Below are 13,499 nucleotides of genomic sequence, written 5' to 3' on the forward strand. Positions count from 1 at the left end.
CAATAAACAAGATATGCCCCCGACTAGTTATACACCTCCTCTTCATGAATCCACTGGGAGAAGTCAACGTCATCCAAGGCTTCTTCTCCACTCTCCTTCTCGCGGAAAATGGGAGTCCTCGAGCTTAGACCATGAGGAGGTAGGGTTTCTTGAGTAGTATTGGTCGAAGGATTGACGGTGTGAGGCGAGGCATCGAAAGCCACGTCAGCTGGATTGTGACTGTAGAAAAGGTAGCCTCCGGTAGGCGAATTACTGTAAGGCGTGGCTTTAAGGCCGAGATGCTGGTTCTCGAACTCGGAATTGCCGGTGGCCATGTTGCTACGATAGGCATGCAAGCCAATCTCCTGAGACTCGCCGCCGAAGTCTAGCGGCATCGAAAGAGTTGGGTCGTAGTTGCTCTCGGGACCGTTCCAATAGTGACCTTGTCTGAACAGCTGAGGCGTCTCCGAGGTCTGAGAGCCAAATTCTTTGATCGTATCCAAGGGGTTGACCGTGCCCCAAGGCGCCGGAAGGGATGACTGTGGATGCATCGACGGCATCTGGTAGTTCTGCGGCGCACAGAACATTTGCTGAGGATTCTGCTGCTGGAACTCGATCTGGTGAGAGGCAATCCTGTTGGCATGTTTGTAGGATCTCATCATCTGTTGTCCCTTGACTTCCTGAGCCATGTGACGCTTGTCGTTGTTAGTGGCATACGAGTGGAGAGCTGATTATAACTTACCTCATCGTCAAGCTCAGGTTCATCGCCGGTGTCTCCATCCTGAGAGCTTCCATCTTTGAACTCTATATTTTCTTCGCCCTCATCCTCTTCGTCATCCTCAGGCTCCTAGCCTGAGACGGGGACTGGGAAGTCTTGGTGGTAGTATGGCTCACGAAAAGAGATTTCTCTCTCGGCGGTAGGGTTCTCGGGGGTTGGCTCAATGACTACGCCTCGGACGGTTGGATCGTAATGATTTCCAAGGACAGGGGGGCACATGCGACCCCTCTTGAGCATCTTCTTGCGTTCGCGGGCAAGCCATTGAATAAGTGATTGACCAGACGCTCCACAATGGGTTCGGTGAGCGATAGCATCTATAGGCAACTTGTCACCTCTGATGGCGACCTCATACATAGTGTTGAGCAGGATTGTCATTGCCGTGTCCGGTCCTGTGACTGAAATCAGTTGTGATGATCGCTAACAATGCGTGTAGTGTTACTTGCGGTTCCATTGAACCAGGCTGCGGCCCTTTTGACGACCGTTCAAGGCAGTCTGATCTTTGGTCGGCGGGTTCTCCGTCCATACCCATCTTCCTTCTCCCTCCTGTAAGTCGCTGGCGTTGCTCGGTGTTACAGCGGGAACAGATGACTCGGTGGCAGTCTTTCTGGTAGTACGAGGTCCAGACTTCTTGTTCTGAGCACCTCTGCTTGGTTTCTGGATGCCAGCTTGGGGTGTCTTGACCTTGGATGCCTTTGAGGCGTTGTTCTGCGTAGGAGCCATGATCTGAACAACGTCGTTAGTCTGAGACTTGCTGACTGGTTAAAGATGGAAGTGACGTGAGACAAAGAATGAAGTGATGTGCAACAGAAGGAGAAAAGAAGAATAATGACGGAAAGAACGCGATTCTCGAGAACGTGGGAGAGCTTTAGGTGCAGAAAGGTAGAGATTGAGGCGCCAAACAAGGACTTAGGTGATGTGTCCCCCAAAAGTAAGAACTCTTGCGTGACAAAGGTGAAAGACCCCGGGGTTGACAGCAGCCAGATAGAAGAAGACGGTGCCGACGCAACTTCGAGTGAAAATTAGATCGACGAAAGAATGAAAAGTGACTTACTCACAGTTTGCTAATGCTGGCGATGTTAAGATTGATACTTGTGGGTTCGTAAGATAGGAAAGGTGGAAAACGGAAGTCTTTGGTGGGTAGTATTGTAGGAGGGCGCGAGTGCGGGTGAGAGGCGCGGCGCGGGCCTGGGGTTGAGTTGTGGAAGGGAAAAAGGTCCAGATGGACGAAAGCTTAAGCCGGGAGATTGTTCATAGAAGGGGGCGGGCAGCCTGGTGAACAGCGCTAAGGTGGCTCAACTAAAAGAAGATACCTACCGCGACTGGGAGACGCGCTGGCAGTTGGTGGGGTCGCTCAAGGTGAGGACGTCCGGACGCGGGTGGGAGACGTGTTGAGGGCCTCACAGGCACACTGGCAGTTTAGGCAGGAACGAGATATTTGGGAGCCGGCCCTGGCGTTGCTAGGTGGCAGCTCTATTGCGGAAGACCGTCTTCGCAACTATGCTGAAACATGAACAACCCCTGAGGCCTCGAGGATTCCTTCTCACCCAGCTGATCTCATATCAAGTCTTATGGCTCTGGCGTGGCAGCACATCAACTTCAAATGCACGCTTTGATTCTAGGGACGATGCACTTACGTAACCTTATATTGGACCAGGGGCTTTCGAAAAGATCTCATAAGGTACTCACTTGGCGAAGTTGGGATCTCACAATGGCACATGATTTCAGGGGTCGTGATGAAATATTAATCTCGTGATACGAGTCCAGAACTTCCAATGATCTACAAAACCAATGACCTCCCATTATGCGTGCGATCTTTCCAAAGCTTGGTGATCAAATGTATCAAGTACGTCCAAGATCGCAGAGAACTGTCGACACAGTCGGACAGCAGATGTTGGAAGCTCATACCGAGTTTGCCCCCCTGTGACCCTCCATTTTCGCCGACCGCCCTTTTCCAATGATGCACCGCAAGAATCTCTTGAGCTTCGACTTTGTCGGTGGTGTACTAAGATGAGAAGTCCGTTCGCAGTACACTTGTCCCGATACTTGAGTCGTCGAGGTCACCGGATGTGCAAATGTGGTAAAGATCGCTCTGTCATCCTGGTGGTGGTGTTGCGACCGCGTCGCTGTGACATAGCCAGGTGGTTGCTCGAAGTTCGCTTGATACCGTAAGCCAACGCTGTGCTGATGAGAGAGAGAAGTAAGCTGCTCTTGAACTGCAGCTTGAACTACCCTAGTGATCAAGTCCGGAAGGTCGGAGGTGAGTCGATGTAAGTCAGTTGTGACGGTGTTGAGGGCCACGTTGAGCATGTTGACTGAACCGTTAAAAGTGTTGCTCTGAGCATCCAGGATGTTGTTGAGTGTGCTGATCTGCGTAGTCATAGCGCCATGGAAGCCATCCAGCTGGCTATCAAAGCGACTAATGTTGCCCTCCATGCGACTGGCGTTCATACGCAGGGGGCTGGCAACGTCGAGAAGGGTGCGCTCCGCAATCTGCATGAACTCCTCGGCGATGGCGTCCAAGTCGTCTTGCGTGGGGTTGTTGATGCCCTTGCGCTGAAGTGCTGCCTGCGTAATCTCCAGCATGCGCGCTTCCTTGTTGATTGAGTTCATCCAGTTCTGAACTCGATGATCCATCTCTTGAAGATTGGAGGGGCCTCCATGGAGCTCATCACGATCTTTGATGCGACGAGCAATGTCTACCTTGAGACTGTTGTACGCTTGTGGCGGAGGATAGACGGCAGGGTCACCTCGAGCGTCTCGAAGGCGTTGGAGGTACTGGTAATCCTCAATGATAGTCTGAGCGTCTTCGGGTGGAGCTGTAGTCTTGGGAAACTCTCCGGTATGTCGTGCTTGCTGGAGGATTTCACGCATCGCCTGTACTTGACCTGGTGCGTAAGGGGTGTTTCCGACCAAGATGTAGTTGGCGAAGCTTGGTGTGACCACGAACTGAGACTGTCCATTGACGAAAGACTTCTCAGAGCCTTGAGACCCGAGGCTGGGGGAGGACAATTCTGTTTCGGCGGGAGACCCAGGCGAAGAGATCAAGCTGTTCGGGGTGGTCGAAGTGTCGGATCGGGGCGACGAGCCGCTCGAAGAGAGCTCCCATCGATTGGCCTTGTCGACGCCAGGTGGAGGCGAAGAGTCGCACATTTTGTCCGTGATAAGCTGATGTTGGAAGCGCAAAAGCGCAATATAGGTGGAAGGACTGGGTGACTCTGTCTGCTGGAGTTGATCAGTTGAATGTCCAAACTTCGCGATCTGACGTGGGAAGAAAAAGAAGACGCGGCCAGGGAGGTCCTCACCAATTGGTCCAGATTTCGGAGTTGTCGGTGTAAAGGTTTATGTCTGCGATCAACTGATCAATTGATGGCGAGAAAGAGGCAGTTCTTTGCAGTTGACGGATGGAGAGGAAGCTCAGTTTAAGGCCAATCCGTGGTATGATGAGAGGAAGACGAAGAAGTTTTGTGTGAGAAGAAGGGAAGAAGTTTCTCTGCACCGGGAGGGCAGAGAATTTCAGGTGTGGGTGCGATACTGAGTAGCTCAGCTCACTTTCGAATTTGCGTGTTGGCTTGGGTGAGGTGGCTGGGAGACGAAAGTCGGTTGCTGAGGTGAGGGAGGGAAGTCAGGTGAGAGGGAAGGTGCGGATGAAGGGGTGAAGTGTAAATGAAGCACTCTGGTTGGTCGCCGCACTCTGAACCGGGAGGGTGTGGATGTGTGGTATGTCCGGACGAAGTTTTCGGAAGAGTGATGAGGTCGATTGCCCTGGAGTCAGGAATTGGAGGATAGAGGACCTTGCACCTGCCTTGTGTATGCCTTCTTGCCTGTGTTGCTCCTATAAGAGGGGCAGGTCGCCCAAGGGTCATTGAATATAATGTGTTCAGTTGACTGGGCTTCAGTTATGTCACCAACATATTCTCGCCTCAGAGGCGACTCATGTCTTCATTTGTTCCTGACGCTTAAGGTGCCTTGTGTCGAGATGGATCACAGGGAGACTTGCTCTGCACCTACCGCGGAGAACTTTCGCTTGACTGATTGGGTCACCGCGAGCTGAGATCTCAAGCTCAAGAAAAAAAATCACTCTGGAAGTGGCTTGATAGTTTGAAAAGGACTTGCAAACATCATGTTACAAAGTTGCGCAGCCCACTGCGGCTGGGTAGCGGGACAAGCAGGAGTCGGGGCATTTTCAACAAGCCCAGGCCAGATGGGGAATGGGAAGTGCTTCCTTATCTATCTATGAAATTTCAATCCACTATGGCTAGGATGTTGTCCCGGGAAAAGGCCTTATGGTAGACTTAGAAGGCAGGAAGAGTTAAAAGAAGCAAGTTCATGCACAGGATCTGAAGATGTCGTCGAATTTGAGCCACAAAGCTCCGGCGGAAGTGGGATGATCCCTGCTCTTCGTCACCAAGACAGATCCACCTGCCCAATCAGGCAGCGCCATGACGGACCTTTCGATAGCTTACGATGCCCACGTCGCACAGGTGGCTGTCATCATCACTAGGCAGAGAGTTCATGGAAATCGAAATTATGTTATTTCCTGTAATTCTCATCGAAGCCAACCCAACCTAAGCATGATGCACCCTTGCAAACCCTCGGTGACTTGTAATAGGCAAATCGTCAAGGCTAAGAGGGGTCATCCCTGGTCCTGCTCAAAGTTTCGTTAGCAGAATCTTGGTAAAACTGTAGGGGAAATACTAACATATCCCGACCAGCTGAGCGGCTTCTCGCTCTCCATGTAACGTGCACGTATCCGGCCATGCATAGACAGGCGTCTCTGGCATGAAACTCCAGCCATGATAGCAAGTGGGTACCTGGGCGCCGTTAAGCCTGGAAAGACTCATCGCCCTGGCCATCATCTGCATCGAAGACTCGGTATTAGTATCGCTGGACATGGAAGTGGAATGGGAGCTTCGAGATTCGCCGAAATCGTGGACAGGGCAACCGGTCGGCTTCTCCACGATGTAGAGAAGTTGCAACTCGTCGTCGTCGAAATCGCGGTCTCGGGGATGATCGTGGTACGAACCGTTGTTGGTGACAGCATCGCCAGGAGCCTGAGTCTCCTCCTTGACCTTGAACTGAGCCTCATCCTCCTCGTCATCCTCAACGTTATAGGAGGACACGGCGGGATGGTCGGCCATCTTGGCACGCTTGGTGTCCTTGGTGGAGGAGGTGGGAGCAGCGCGCTTTCCCTTGGACTTAGGAGTGGTCTTGCTGGTACTCTTGGCCGGCGTCTTGGGACTGGCGGTGTTCTGAGCAGGAGAGGAGGTACCATTCATGGTGCTACCCTTGGAGAGCTCGCTGGCCTTCATGCCATGAGCCTTGAGAAGGCGCTCGAATCGCTTGGCACTGGAGGGATGAACAGGTCAGCATGCGTGTAATCGTAAGATCAGAGACGGGAAATTTTAAAGTGACTTACGCAGCGGCCTTGGAAACAATGTTGCAGTCGTCAGCGACAGCCTGGAAATCGATCTGTTCAAGTCAGCTACTTTCCGCAAGCCATGATGATCCCGCGCTCACCTTTCCACCCTGCGAGTGCTTGATGCAGTTGACCAAGAACTTGATCTGTCCCTCAGCATCGGTACCGACGGAAGCCATGATGAATAGTGTAGGATGAACTAGGAATCAAGTATATTGTATGAAGGTTCAAGGATCAAAGTGTTGCTCAAGCTATGAGTTTGTCAGTGTGAGCTTGAGGTTGAGTTGTTGTTGTAAGGATGAGAAGGGTTGGCTGGAAGTTTTGGTGAGAAGTTGGAATAAATGGGATGGGAAAACTCCGTTAAGCTGGAACTGGCGAGAGCTACCTGGACAAGAAGCGGGAGATGCGGGTCTATCGACGAGAACTGATCAGGCAGATGGTCAAAGAATTCTACACGGCTGACGAGAGCAGCCGGGCAAGGGGGGAGGGTCCTGTCGACAAGGCGAGAGCATGGGAGTGAAAGGCAAGAACCGCACAGAACAGAGACGAAATTGATGATCGATCAAGGTCAGGAGACAAGCTTTATATCGAATCAACTCTGAATAGTCCGAATGTTGGCGGTTGCTGGTATATGTCGACTTCATATGATTAGACCCAACTCAGGGGCAGCAATTAGCAACTTTAAGCAGTATATGCATATGATGGCGCAACGGGCGGGAACATCTCTTATAGATGGATCATATTGAGAAGGCCACTTACTGGTTTTCTCTTGAAAGTCAGGGGCAAGACGGTACCCTTCCTAGCCATCGGGAGTTGGTAGGGTGCCCGACAATATGGAGAAAGACTGAAATCCTTGACTTGACGATCCTGGAGCAGTCAATTCTCGAAGGCGAAATGAGCAGCCGAAACCTTCTAAATTGAGATATTCCCGACGGCAATGTTTGAGTAGCTGATTCAAAGCTAAAATCTTGGTAAATCTTCATTCTTCGGCTTGCCATGAAGACCCAGCAACCTGAACCTCAAACATCTCAGGATAGTGGGATTTTAGGACATAGATATCCAAGACAGATGTCTGGTAATGGATTTTGCGGGTGCCAAAGATGCTCACGTAGTAGACAACGCGGACCATGCCACAGGCGCTCCGTCTCTTTTGATTAGATTTGGTCGCACAGTGGACAAAGACACTATACCAAAGGTTACCAGGATAAAATTCACTATCATAGTTTCGTCAAATGCCTTTTGTTTTTCTGGTGAAAGCCGTTTTGTCTTGTGTCTTGCAGACAGTGAAGTCCGAGACCCTTCATTGGGGCATAGGACCTCACGATAATCTGAGCCAACTTGAAAAGTCACAAAGGGGAGACACAAGGGATCGGCATGGGATATCAAGAGAGTATTGCAAGTCAAGGCTGATGAGAGCAAGGAATTATTTGGAAATTGTTATCCTGATCTGCCACTTCCCCCGGTAGATCCAACTCCACTCCGACCTTGTCGTTTTGAGCCCTCACTATTCCTCATAAACCCTCTCCAGACCTAGTGTATCCTCGATTTTTCAACCCAGAGAGTAAGTTAAGTCTTTCTGGTGGAAAATTCTAGTCGCTGTTGCTGGAGTTCTCCATAAGCTCGTCTTTGGCAGCCTTCTGGCCATCAGAGTCGGACTCGAGCTTTGCCGAAACATCCTCGTCGTTATCGGACTCGGAAGACTCCTGCTTCTTAGTCTCCATGATAGTCAGTACTCGTTAAGTATAAACTCAAGGCAAATAGAGCAGGAAGTAATGGACATACATTCTTCTTCCGCTGAGCGGTGCCCTTTTTTTTTACAGGAGCCTTTTTGACCTTGGTAGCGTTCTTGACACCGAGAGCGCCCTTTGCCTGGTTGGAGGCTGCGCCACCAGAACCATCGGTGGACGACCAGCCATGCTTCTTCGAGATGACTCGGAACTTGTCCCTGGCGGACTTGGCGTTGGCCAGGCCCATGGTGGTCGCAACTTTGTTGAAGTCGACATCAGGACGCGAGTTCATGCAATCGAAGATGGCCTTGACGAAGAGGGCCTCGTTCTCCGTGAAGCTTGGAACAGTGCCCTCATCATCGGAAGCGGGATTCTTCTTCGGAGGCATCTTGCTGTGACAAGTCAGAGAGATTCCGGAGATACACCGGAGGATAGTTGTTGAGAGAATGTAAATAAAGAGAAGAGACTTACTGTGGCTGTAGTTGCTTGATATCTGGTGTTGCTGATGAATGGGTTCAGTAAAGCTTGTTGCGATGGTGGTTGAGCGAGCAAGGCTAAACGAGATTGATTTGGATGGGAAGAAGAGGGAGGTTTTCAGCTTCAGCCTGGGCTGGAGGAGGTTAAATACTCCAGGAAGTCACAAGTTCTGGGTCAAGAAGGAGCTCGCTTGAAGCACCCGCCTCATGAAACATAGTGCTCTGTTATCAGAGTAGGCAACTATCTCTGGCCGCGGAGCGGTCAACTAGGTGATGCCCAGGTAACAGAAATTTGACGGTGCCTCAGATCAAATAACGGCACCAACTACAAAGAGGGTTTCAACAATAGCAGAAAAGTCTGCAAAGCTAGCAAAAAGGAGGAACAACCAACGGCCACGCTTCGAATGTTGTTTTGGAACGGCGAAGAAGCAACCAGATTCTAAGACTAATGGATTATATTCAAGCTCGTATGAGATAAAACACGTTCCGTTCTTTCTTGGTAAGAAGTTTACATATGGGCGATGAGCTCCTCCGAACGACGTTGTCATATGCATGTGTAGATCTTCATGGAGTTCCCGTCGCAATTTTATCTACAGCGTCTTGCAGTCAGAATATATTTAAGGATTCCAGTGTGAAAGAGTGGAGCGTGAGACACAATAATCAAGTAAGAGGGGAAGTGAGTACTGGTGTTGCTAGAAGGTCGCATGACTTCGCAGCCTGCAGTCTATTCCTTGATGGCGCATCTAATGCATGCGGCAGTCTCTCCTAGTGCCAAATATCGAGCTCGAACTTGAGCAAACCTCTATCCCCTTTTCTCCATCCTGAGATCAAAGGCCTCATGTGCAGCATCTTCAAGGCCGGGAAGTACCTCAAATTGCCGCGTCCTCGAGCTTGACTCGAGCCGCCTTGCTGGGAGTCTCAGTCTCCTCATCTTCATCGCCCTCCTCGTCAGCGTCTTCCTCCATCTTAACCGCGTTCTTTCCCTTGGCCTTCGCGCCGACACGACCGGCAGTCTTCTTGACCTTGGATGCGGAGCCCGGAGTGGTGGAGGAGCCTTGGGCAGTGGATTTTTTGGGAGTGGCCTGGCCAACAGGGTGACTGAGCTTGCGTCTAATTTGACCCCATCGAGTCTATGTTTAAGATTGTCAGCATACGTCAAAGTTATGCGTTGAGGTTAATGTGATAGTAGGAAACAAACCTGGGCCACACTAGCGCTCTTGAAGCCCGCCGCGTTGGCGAAGCTATCCCAGTCAATTACAGGCTTCTCGGTCATGTGCTGGAAGATCTGGATCATGAAGTTGATGTCACTGGGCGACGGAGCGGGAGCTGCCTTTTCAGACATCTTGACTGTCTGGAATACTTGAGTCAGCGTGAAAATCTCATATTGAATGGTGCAAATAACAGAGGGGAACTGACAATGTTCGAGTGAACGGCTTGGTGAACGTTTATGGTGTATGAATGGGCTATCCAGTCTGTTTCAGCTTGTTAGTAACTTGACCTTTGGGAGAGGAAGCGGCTTCAGTATGAGTGAGCAAGACTCACTGTTTGGTAGTTGAATACGTGTTGCCGTAAACCACAGCAAGTCGTGATGGTTGAAAGTGTGACGATGGGAAAGAGGAAGACTCGGAGCTTTGGAGTGAGAGGGCTTATAAGAAGTACAGCCGAAACAATTCGGAAAGAACCCAGCCTCGAGCTTTCTCAGCTAGAAAGATAAAAGACAAGGTAGAGAAGAAGGCAACAGAAGGAAAGTGAGACTCAGTTGAGCCATTGCAGCTTTGGGGCGGGAGTCCACGATTACACGTGTTAGGCACGGCGTATGCACACGGGTGGTGGGTGAGCCTAGTCGGAGAGCACGTTTTAATACATCGTATAGTATCGAGTTGATGTCTAGCTGTGATGAGGTGATAATAATCTGATAAAGAACATTTGGTTACCGTTCCTGGCAGATATCGCAGGTGAACAACTTGGAACTCTGCTTTGTTCAGCGTATGTAGACAGGACGATTCCCTCTTATATCTTTTATAGTCTCCTGCTTGCAACATGGCGCTGCCCCCAGCCCAGAAACCATATTATTTGAAGCTGACCTCTAACTCAGAGGTTACACCAGATATTTGCCGATTGCTGCCTTTCAACCAGGCAGCAACTCAGCAACAAGACATTGCCTCGGTCTTGCTTGTCATCGAAGTTGTTCCGTTTGATGTGTTTTGAATTCGCTAAGTGATATGAAGGCTGCACTCCAGACATCTCCCGGCTTTCAACTGGACGGTGTTTCGGGAACCGTAAGCTCTGCAACCTTCAACGAGACGGCGGATCGCCGTTACAATATATCTTGATGTATTAGATTCTTGTATAAATTTGATTCTGACTGACCTCAAGAACAAAAGTTCTTATTCCTGCCCCGCACAGAAATGTAAACCTTTATTGGCTTTGGTTGAGCCACATCAGCTGCGATATCATTCTTCATGCTCGTGTCCCGAATCAGGCGCAGTACGTCGTGATGCTTGGTCCCAGTACGAAGGAGCGCTCTCGAGCTCCATTGTATCTTCCAAGAGGGGCAAAGAGCCGAATTGGGACATGTCCCGAAGTCAAGTAACTCTCACCCCTGCCTTTCTACATGCACCTCCAATCTGTTGGTGCAAGCAACGCGCCACCTACAGTCTAGGTCAAGAGTAGTTCGATCAGTGACAGGGAGTAAAATGGTGCTATCTGACGATAAAGAAGCGATCTCTATGCCCATTCCATCAAACAGGCCTCATTTCGCGTGTTTTTGTGTGCCAGGAAAGAAAATACGGCACTCATAGATATTGGGCATGGGTATTGATTAGAACCAGACCAGAAATCGATTCACTCAGAACTCTTGGTAGAAAAGTGGCTTACTAGACTTTTCATCATCAACTTCAATTGTCTTCCCCGAATACTCCAATTGCGAGTGCAGATGGGACGGGTCCCTTGAAGGAAAAGGGAGACTGGGGGTGGTTGAGAGGGTCTCTTCAATTAACCGAACCACGACTTGCCTCGATCCAACACGGATGATCAGAACGCACACCCCCCTGCACGCTGTTGGTTCTCTTAAATTCTTGGTCTGCTGGCTCCAACAAGACGAAATACCGCAATAGCTTAGTCCCTAGTTCCCCTCTTAATCTACCTCTACCATTCTGCAGCCATGCCAAAAGAAGAGGTTTATAACCTCCACCCGTATGGATGGGAAAACGACCCAGAGGTGGAGAGGTTCAGGCTTTCTACCTTGGACTATCTGACGGTGCTGGCATACAACCACTATGCCATCTTCTTCCGCGTCGATGATGCCGCAAAGCCCAGAGTCGTTGAGGTCCTCAAGACTGGCCTCGAAAGGACTCTTGCCCAAGTACGACACTTGAACGGACGAATTGAGAAGGACCCCTGGGGCGGCTACTCTTTCACCAAGAAGAAAGACGACACCGTCCGCTTCGTCGTCCAATGGCTCGATGACCCTGAGGATGCAGGAAAATATCCCTCTTTTGACGACATTGAGAGAGCTCATTACACCACCCTCGCGCTGGGTGACCTTAGTCTCTGGGCTGTTGAGCCCATGACTTATGGCGAGAAGCCCGAAGCCAATCTGGAGCAAAGCCCCATAACCTCGGCCTTTAAGGCCAACTTTGTCCGCGGCGGTCTCGTCTTCAGCATCCACAGTCACCATTATGCAGCCGACGTCATGGGTTGGGCCGGCTTTGCTGACCAGCTTGCCGAGAACTGCTACGCGTTCACCAACGGGACTGCGTACCCCACGTGGGACCCGGCCTGCCAGGACGTCTCTAGGCTCCTCAAACCAGAGCCACCAGAGGAAGAGAAGGTGGAAGGCCCTCAGCCACCCGACAGGCATCCGGACCACATCGGCTCCTCTTCCTATCTCTTTCACCTCCCCAAAAGCAAGGCCGCCCGGCTGAAGGAGCTCGCTAAGCCTGAAGACGGCACCTGGGTTTCGACGTATGATGCCTTCTCCGCCTTCATCTGGCGACACGTAACACGCCTCCGCGCGCCTGTCTTCAAGCCCGCGCCGGATTCCAAACTCATCTGGTCCGAGGCCATCGACATGCGTCGGCGTATGCACAGTCCGAAGCCCCCCGCACGCATCCAGCAGAACGTCATGTTCGTGGCCCTGTCTACGACAGCGCCCGTCGAGCAGCCCACGGTGTCCGAGCTGATCTCGGAGTGGCCGTTCTGGAAAATTGCCCGCTACATACGCCAGCTGACAGACAGCGTCACGCAGGAGGATCTCGACGAGACGCTCAAGATGGTGGCGACGATCCGTGTGAAGTCTAGCCTCAACACCCGTGTCGACTCACGTCCGCCCATGTCGATTGGGCAGTCGGACCACCGTAGCGTCAACATCGTTTCGGCTGACTTTGGCTTCGCGAAGCCTGCCACCTACCGGTACTTAATGAGCCAAGTCTCGGACACGGGTATCCTCGTCTATCCCTCGCGAGACCTTTCGCCCGAGTCGGACGAGGGCCCCGAAATCGTCGTTATGTATGAGACTGATCTTGCTCAGACGCTTATCAACGACCCCATTTGGAACGAGTTCTTTGAGTACAGAGGTATCTATGCTAAATGAGGACACACAGACACCGGTATTCCGGCGATGATGCCTGGACTCATACTGGTGTGGTTATGTCGTCAGCGAGCTAAGAGGCAGGCCTATCAATCGTTGTATGCATCTTTAATTACTGCGATAACTTGGATCTGGTGGGCGCGATGGCTGCTGAGGCAGCATAACTCAGAGAGACTCAACTACTACATCCTGTTCAAATGTCTGATAATGAATTTATGTAGCTTCATGAAATCTTTTAGCACGTGCTGGTTAACAACTTGTTGATAAGTGTCATGCAAATTATATACGGCCCCCTCTTGCGCAACTTACGTAAATACGAGTTACTGATTTACATATACTATACTCATATCAACTTCTTGAAGTATAAATTTCGTTGCCAGTGTCGATATCTACGAGGGTCCTGGAAACTCCAACTCCCAACTCATGTATACCATTTTGTTATCTTGACTCGAACTTCCCATCGTCCCGAGAAGCACTACCATGTTGGTACGGACTATGTCAGGACTCTCTCATACCACAGCAGCTTTTGTGT

The 13,499-nt window shown here is 50.8% G+C and overlaps 7 protein-coding genes across 7 annotated transcripts; 1 reads left to right on the forward strand and 6 right to left on the reverse strand.

The window, feature by feature from the left end:
* Positions 1-23: 23 nt before the first annotated feature.
* Positions 24-759, reverse strand: ColSpa_07161 (uncharacterized protein; the record flags this gene model as incomplete). Its single annotated transcript, XM_049273373.1, has 2 exons — positions 24-612; positions 722-759. 2 exons carry the CDS (start codon positions 757-759, stop codon positions 24-26), a joined length of 627 nt encoding a protein of 208 aa, XP_049129330.1.
* Positions 760-1,192: 433 nt separating this feature from the next.
* Positions 1,193-1,477, reverse strand: ColSpa_07162 (uncharacterized protein; the record flags this gene model as incomplete). Its single annotated transcript, XM_049273374.1, has 1 exon — positions 1,193-1,477. The coding sequence occupies one exon, from the start codon at positions 1,475-1,477 to the stop codon at positions 1,193-1,195; it is 285 nt and encodes a 94-aa protein (XP_049129331.1).
* A 1,179-nt stretch (positions 1,478-2,656) lies between these two features.
* Positions 2,657-3,907, reverse strand: ColSpa_07163 (uncharacterized protein; the record flags this gene model as incomplete). The annotated part of the gene is made up of 1 exon (XM_049273375.1): positions 2,657-3,907. The coding sequence occupies one exon, from the start codon at positions 3,905-3,907 to the stop codon at positions 2,657-2,659; it is 1,251 nt and encodes a 416-aa protein (XP_049129332.1).
* A 1,544-nt stretch (positions 3,908-5,451) lies between these two features.
* On the reverse strand, positions 5,452-6,352 carry ColSpa_07164 (uncharacterized protein; the record flags this gene model as incomplete). The annotated part of the gene is made up of 3 exons (XM_049273376.1): positions 5,452-6,103; positions 6,174-6,226; positions 6,275-6,352. 3 exons carry the CDS (start codon positions 6,350-6,352, stop codon positions 5,452-5,454), a joined length of 783 nt encoding a protein of 260 aa, XP_049129333.1.
* Positions 6,353-7,762: 1,410 nt separating this feature from the next.
* Positions 7,763-8,288, reverse strand: ColSpa_07165 (uncharacterized protein; the record flags this gene model as incomplete). Its single annotated transcript, XM_049273377.1, has 2 exons — positions 7,763-7,888; positions 7,956-8,288. The coding sequence occupies 2 exons, from the start codon at positions 8,286-8,288 to the stop codon at positions 7,763-7,765; spliced, it is 459 nt and encodes a 152-aa protein (XP_049129334.1).
* A 957-nt stretch (positions 8,289-9,245) lies between these two features.
* Positions 9,246-9,718, reverse strand: ColSpa_07166 (uncharacterized protein; the record flags this gene model as incomplete). The annotated part of the gene is made up of 2 exons (XM_049273378.1): positions 9,246-9,506; positions 9,575-9,718. 2 exons carry the CDS (start codon positions 9,716-9,718, stop codon positions 9,246-9,248), a joined length of 405 nt encoding a protein of 134 aa, XP_049129335.1.
* Positions 9,719-11,539: 1,821 nt separating this feature from the next.
* ColSpa_07167 (trichothecene 3-O-acetyltransferase TRI101) lies at positions 11,540-12,970 on the forward strand (the record flags this gene model as incomplete). Its single annotated transcript, XM_049273379.1, has 1 exon — positions 11,540-12,970. One exon carries the CDS (start codon positions 11,540-11,542, stop codon positions 12,968-12,970), a length of 1,431 nt encoding a protein of 476 aa, XP_049129336.1.
* Positions 12,971-13,499: the final 529 nt, after the last annotated feature.

This window comes from Colletotrichum spaethianum, assembly GCF_022836535.1.
Source record: "Colletotrichum spaethianum MAFF 239500 DNA, contig18, whole genome shotgun sequence".
Lineage (NCBI taxonomy): Eukaryota > Fungi > Ascomycota > Sordariomycetes > Glomerellales > Glomerellaceae > Colletotrichum > Colletotrichum spaethianum.